This window comes from Panthera leo, chromosome B4 (assembly GCF_018350215.1).
Source record: "Panthera leo isolate Ple1 chromosome B4, P.leo_Ple1_pat1.1, whole genome shotgun sequence".
NCBI lineage: Eukaryota > Metazoa > Chordata > Mammalia > Carnivora > Felidae > Panthera > Panthera leo.
The window spans coordinates 136,975,330-136,981,986 of NC_056685.1; the positions used below are offsets into that span (position 1 = coordinate 136,975,330).

At 56.9% G+C, this 6,657-nt stretch overlaps 1 protein-coding gene across 5 annotated transcripts in view; it reads right to left on the reverse strand.

Moving 5' to 3' along the window:
- Window positions 1–325, reverse strand: part of KIAA0930 (KIAA0930 ortholog) — a 39,470-nt gene extending 39,145 nt beyond the window's left edge. For 3 of the 5 annotated variants that reach the window (XR_006205176.1, XR_006205175.1, XM_042948094.1), the window contains exon 1: window positions 185–323. Coding sequence is in view for 3 of the 5 variants with exons in the window: in XM_042948094.1 (XP_042804028.1) it covers window positions 185–248 (64 nt within the window). In the remaining 2 variants the exon portion in view is untranslated. Of the gene's footprint in view, window positions 1–184 lie in introns of all 5 variants that reach the window. The other 2 variants (XM_042948095.1, XM_042948096.1) reach the window with 2 other exon arrangements.
- Window positions 326–6,657: the final 6,332 nt, after the last annotated feature.

Below are 6,657 nucleotides of genomic sequence, written 5' to 3' on the forward strand. Positions count from 1 at the left end.
CGCACGCAGAGGCGGAGAGAGACGCGGAGACCGAAAGACCCAGAGTCCGAGACGCACGCAGAGACGGACGGAGGCGCAGAGACGGAGACACAGAGAGACCGAGACAGGCTCAGCGACAGGGTCGCACGCACAGACCGAGGCGCGCACACCCGCGGCGCTGGCGGCCCCGGCCCACCCCACTCACCGAGGCCGCAGACCTCCCGGCGCAGGCTGAGACGGCCGCGCTCCTCCGCTATGGCGCGCAGCATGCGCTGCAGCGAGCGCTCCTCGGCCTCGGCGCCGCCCGCAGGCTCGGGGGAGGCGGCGGCGGCGGCGGCGGCGAGGGCGGGCGGCCCGGCCCGGAGCCCCGCGGCCGCGGGCGCCGACGCGCAGGCCCGGCCCGGCGGCCGCGCAGAGGCCATGCCGGGCCCCGGCTCATCGCCCGCGCCGCGCCCGCCGGGGCCCCCGGCGCGCCCCGCCGCCCCCGCCCCGGCGCCGCCTGCCGCGAGCACCAGTGAAGCCACAATCCGCCTTTGTGCGCGTCGCCGCCGCCGTCGCCGTCGCCGCCGCCCGCCTGCCGAGTCCGGGGAAACGAGCGCAGATCCGCGCCGCCGCGGCCGCCCGCGCGCCTCCGGGCCACCGCCCGCCCCGCCCGGCCCCGCCCCGCCCCGCCCCCGGCCCGCCGGGCCCCGCCCCCACGCCACCTTCTGCTAGACCCCGCCCCCCTGCCGTTTCCCGCCCCGCCTCCGGCCCTCCAGACCCCGCCCCCTCCCGGCACGTCCTGTCCCGCCCCCCGGCGCTGCTCGCCCCACCTCCCACCCTCCCTGGGCCGGTAGGCCCCGCCCCCGACCGATGAGGCCCCGCCCCAGGCCGGGCTTCCAGGGCCCCGAGCCTGGCGGGCGGGGTTCCTTCCCCACCCCCACCGACCGCGGCCGCTCCGGCCCCGCCCACCTCCGACACTCTCTAGCCGCGCTCTACCCACAGCGGCCGCCCTGAGCCCGCTTCGACCTCCGGCGCTTCGTCTGCTGTTCCTCCCCGGCCCCTCAGCCCCTGCGCCCGCCTCCTCCAGGCCCAACCCCCGCGGCCGTCCCCCGCCCGCAAACATCATCCAGCACTTTGGCGTCCTTGAGCCCCTCCCATCACCCCTTCGGGGCCTATTCTGCGCCCCCTCTGCCCTCCCATCCCCCTCCCCACCCCCCCGTCCCTCGAGACAACACTTTGTCACCTCCGTCCGCCGTTGCCACTCTCTTCTCTCCGTCCAGTTCCGGGAACATCCTCCGCGGAACCCAGGAAGAACTCACCCCTCCCCATAAAGAAGTGTCAAAGGGGCCACGAGGCAAAGCGCTTCCCTCCCCGCGCTGAGTCCTTGGCCCGAGTGCAGTGCAGGGTGTTGAGAAAGGCTCTGAGCCTCGGTTTCCTCAACTGTACAATGGGGGTATCTCCCTGAGTGTTGACTAGGTATGAGGGGATTGAGAAGTAGGGAGGTACGAGGTCGGCTGTGCATATGATCCTGATGAAGGCCAAGGTCCAGCCAGGCGCCCCTGGTGAGCTGGCCCCCGCTGATAGAGGGAGACCCAGGGGAGAAGCAGCCAGAGGCCTCCGCGGGCACCCACGCCTGCCAGCTCACTTCTAGGGGGAGGTAGAAATGGAGAGACCGTGCTGGGGTGGGGGTGGGGTCTCAGCTCTGACCCCTCTAGGGAAGTCCTGCCTCCGGGCCCCGCCCCACCCGCCCAAGTGCTGTTGACCCTTGAACACCCCCGCGTATGTGAACTGTGTGAACGACTAGGGTCCACTTACAGGAAGATATTTTTCGAGAAATACAGTACAGTACTATAAATGTATTTTCCTTGTGATTTTCTTAACATTTTCTTTCCTCTAGCTTGCCGTATTGTAAGAATTCAGTATGCAAATACATACACAGACACGTGGAATACATAACACAAACCTAACACACATTGCGACGGTGCCATCGGTCGGCACCGGGCGGTCCAGTTTGGGGGGAGTCAGAAGTTATACGGGGATTGTCACCTGCGTGGGGGATGGCACCCCTAAAGCCCCACATCCCTCGAGGATCAGCTGTGCTCTTTTCCCCCATCGTTGTGAAACCTGTTCCCTCATTTCCCTCAGGTCCCCGTGGCACCTTTCCTGACCATCTCACCCGAAACCCCGCTTTCCCTCCGCCTCTAGTCCCTTACCCTGCTTTATTTGTCTTCACAGCACAGCACGCACCTCCGGGGACATCACACTGCATAGCTATGAATTCTGTTCAGTGTCTGATTCCTGCACAGCTCACAGCTGGTACCTAGAACGCTGTGGAGACATAGCAGACGCCCTGTAAATGAATGTGGGAGGAATGTATTAAGAAAGGACCGGAGGGGCCCCTGGGTGGCTCAGTCGGTTAAGCGTCCGACTTCGGCTCAGGTCATGATCTCGCGGTTAGTGAGTTCAAGCCCCGCGTCAGGCTCTGTGCTGACCGCTCAGAGCCTGGAGCCTGTTTCAGACTGTGTCTCCCTCTCTCTCTGACCCTCCCCCGTTCATGCTCTGTCTCTCTCTGTCTCAAAAATAAATAAACGTTAAAAAAAAAAAAAAAAAAAAGAATGGACCGGAGGCCTGATAGGAAGCAGGAAAGCCTCTTGGACAAGGCAGTAAGGAGGCCTGGGACCATGGGGCATAATAGCCTGGGGGAGGAAATGGGTGGTCTGGACCCTGCCTCAGGCCTCACTGCTGGTTTGGGGCCTCTGGGCCCGTGTCTGGCCCCACTGTGCCCTCAGAGCCAGGCCTGGGGGTGGGGTGGGGGGCACTCTGTATGGAAGTGTGGGGCAAGAGTGGTCATGAAGCACGTGTTTGGCCGTCGGCAGGCCTCTCTTCTCCTCTGGGTCTGTGTCCCTTCCTGTAAAATGAGGACACCGGCCTGAGGGCTACGGCCACCAGTTCTGAGTCTGGACAGCTGGGCTTCGGGCTGGTAGAAACGGGAAATGAGACTTGCCGAGGGCTGCCAGGCTGGGAAGTCCAATGGTCATACCCCTGCCTGCTCCCCCTGCCTCCCCTTTGCTGATGCTGTCCTCCCCGCCCCGCCCCCACCACCACCACCCCGGGGCCTGAAATCCCCTCGTCTCCACTGAGCATGGCTTCAAGGCCCACCGTCAACGGGTAAGCCTTCTGGTTAGTTTTGGCCAATGCGTTTGTGTTCTTATCTGCTTCCTCATCAGCCCCACCTCTCCCCTCACGGTCACCTCCGTAGACTGTGCCGTAGGACCAGCACTGGATCAGCTCACGGTCTTTACCCCGGTATCCAGCCCAGGACGGGTGTCAGAAAATATCTGTTGAACGGGGGCACCTGGGTGGCTCCATCAGTTTGACATCGACTCTTGGTTTCAGCTCAGGTCATGATCTCAAGGTTTCGTGGGTTCCAGCCCCGCGTCGGGCTCTGCACTGGCAGCAAGGAGCCTGCTTGGGATTCTCTCTCTCCCTCTCTCTCTCTGCCCCTCCCCCACTGCCCCTGTCTCTGTGTCTCTCAAAATAAATAAACTTAAAAAAAAATTTTTTTTTTAATTTGTTGAATGGATAAATGAACATCGCTCGTGCCCTCTGCTTTTTGTTTCAACGATACTCCAGGTATGGTCCACATAAGGGAACTTTTAAATATCAGCGAATGTTGAATCGCGTCTTTCACTTAAAGTGGGTGTGAGCAGGGACCATAGAACATGTTCTGTTTCTTGACGTGGGGGCTGATTACGTGGAAAATGTACAAAAGAAGCTGTACTTTTGTGAGTTAGGTATTTTTGTGTATATAAATATTCAGAATATAAAATAGAACTAAAAATAAACGATTTAAGGGGTTATTGGGGAGCTCAGTTAAGTGTCCAGCCCTTGATTTCAGATCGGGTCACGATCTCACAGTTGGTGACCTTGAGCCTGGCATCAGGGCTCCACAATGACGGGGCGGGGCCTGCTTGGGATTCTCTCTCTCCTTCTCTCTCTCTGCCCCTCCCCTGCTCTCTCTCTCTCTCTCTCTCTTTCCCTCTCGCTCTCAAAATAAATAAATACACTTAAAAAATCAAATACATAAAATTTAAAAATAAAATAATAAAAATATAAAAATAAAATAAATTTAAAACACAATAAAAGATCCTTGGAAAAATTCTGGTTTAGCCATATTTCCTATGATGATGAAAATGTTCTTTTCTGCAAATAAATGAGCTGTGCTTTTAGAAAAGCCACGTGGGGGGGGCGGCGCCTGGGTGGCTCAGTCGGTTAAGCGTCCGACTTCGGCTCGGGTCATGATCTCGCGGTCCGTGAGTTCAAGCCCCGCGTCAGGCTCTGTGCTGACCGCTCAGAGCCTGGAGCCTGTTTCAGATTCTGTGTCTTCCTCTCTCTCTGACCCTCCCCCGTTCATGCTCTGTCTCTCTCTGTCTCAAAAATAAATAAACGTTAAAAAAAAAATTAAAAAGAAAAAAAAGAAAAGCCACGTGGGGGAAAAAAAAGTGTAGGCCCAATAATGTCCCCCAAAGATGTCCAACCCTAATCCTTGGAACCTGTGAATATTTGTTACAGGGCAAAATGGACTTTGCAGCTGGAATTAAGGGAATGGACCTTGAGACAGAGAGATCCTCCGTGATTATCCGTGGGGGCCCAATCTAGGTGGAGGAAGGGGCCACAAGTCAAGGAACACAGGCAGCTTCTAGAAGCTGGAAAAGGCCAGGACACAGGTTCTCCCCTAGAGCCTTTAGAAAGGAACACAGCCCTGCCTGCACCTTCGTTTCAGCCCAAAGTGTGACCCCAGTCAAACTCAGAGAACTGTGAGATACTAAATTTATGTTGTTTCCAGGCACTTCTTTTGTTAGTTAGGGCAGCGAGAGAAAAACAATACAGTGAGCCAACAAAGGGAATCACGAAAGCCCTACAGCTGAAGCCTCTTTTCCCCGAGTGGTGATTGCAAAACACACTAGGGCAACCATTAAGCAACGATGAGCAAAAGGAAAAGTCAGCCACAACCCATCTGCTTTACTGGGTCAGTTTTCTCGTTTTCCAACGTTCTTGCCGGGGCAATGCCCAAGCACCATTCTTGTGTATACAGCTCTCTTTTCCAGCCCTAATGTTTGGGGGCTGAACGGATTCAAAGAGCCAGTGTCACCAACAGATGCTCCCAGAGAACCCTTCTCCCGGTGGTTCTTACATAGCTGTAAGCCTCAGGGACTCGTGTGAAATGGTGCCACCGACCTTCTCTTCTCCAGGCTTCTGTCTACTGTCTGTACAAAGGTGGACAGGACCGGATGACGGCTGAGATTCCCTCCTGCCCGTACAGTTCCGTGGGTCTAGAGTTGGGCTCTGATCTTTTCTCCTTGGTCCTCAAGAAGAAAAGACAGTTCCCCGGGGCTAAGTTAGGTCTGCACAGCCCCACCTTCGATCATTAAGCACAAGAACGGCAAGGGTCAGGTTCAGAGGCTTTTCATTCATTCCAGAGAATCTATTAAAATACTTTTCACAGTCATGTGAGTTTCCTGGCCTGACTTCTCCCTCCTTGTGACTCACTTACGGTTCTCCTTTGCTGAAATCCCTGTCCCTCATCCTTCTGTTTTTCCGGAAATCGAAACCCGACCACTCCCAGATCTCGATTGCAACAGCGCCCGAAACACTGGGGTTTGCTCACCTGCCGCCAGGGTAGGGGAACCGCCTGAGAAGGCTCACCGCCTCCCTCCTCCCCTCCTCCGGCCCTCTTTCCACCATCCGCCCCGCCGCACACGAAATACTTTCACATCCTCAGCTGCTCTCCTTTTTTAAAATAGATCCCTGCTAAAATTCTCCTGGAGGGGATAACCTCAAAGTTATTTTAGGCACCGACACGGTAGCGAGAAGAAAGGACCCAAGAAGGTTTGCAGGAAGACATGCCTGGTAGGACTGGGGACGGGGGACGTGCTCACGTTGCCCAAGGAACTGCTTTATGCCGGAAGCTCCTTGAATGTGGACAAGTAAGGTCCTGAGCCCTGGTTTGACATTCATAGAAGTTTCACGACATTTGAGAACTCTTTGTGGGTTCGATTTTCTCATGCAGCAAGGATTCTGAGAATGCCAGACAGCCAATGGGAAATCAGAAAATAAAGTGTACTGATGTGTATTTCATCTTATTTAGCCAGGGAGCAGCAGAGCTGAGATTTGAGCCCACGAGCCTGGAGGAGAATGCTGTGACTGTATTTGTACATTTTGGTCTCACTTCGGTCCTGGTGGTATGCTTACTAACACCTGCTTTGCGAAGGCTTCTTGCTGAGCGTTTAGAACCCAGCAGCTGTCCGCACCCACTGCTGTCCTCTCCTGGCGGACGTGTTGGGAGCAGTGGTGCACCCTGGGAGTGGCAGGTGAGGGGCTGGTTGGAGGCCCAGCCCCTGCAGGACCCTCAACCTTTGGGAGTCACCTCTAGATGCTGGAAGGTGTTTCATAAGTGAGACCAGGGTGGGTGTGTGGTGGCTGATGACAGGAATGTATTTCCCTCGCGGCTCTAGAGGCCGGAAATAAGAATTCAAGGTGTTGACAGGGCTGCGATCCTCCCGAGGCTCCAGAGGGGGACCCTTCCTGCCTCTCCAGCTCCTGCTGGCTTCAAGTACTCTTCGGCTTGTCACCACGTCACCCAGTCTCCGCCTCCGTTGTCACATGGCCTCTCCCGTCTGTGCCTCTGCCTCTCAG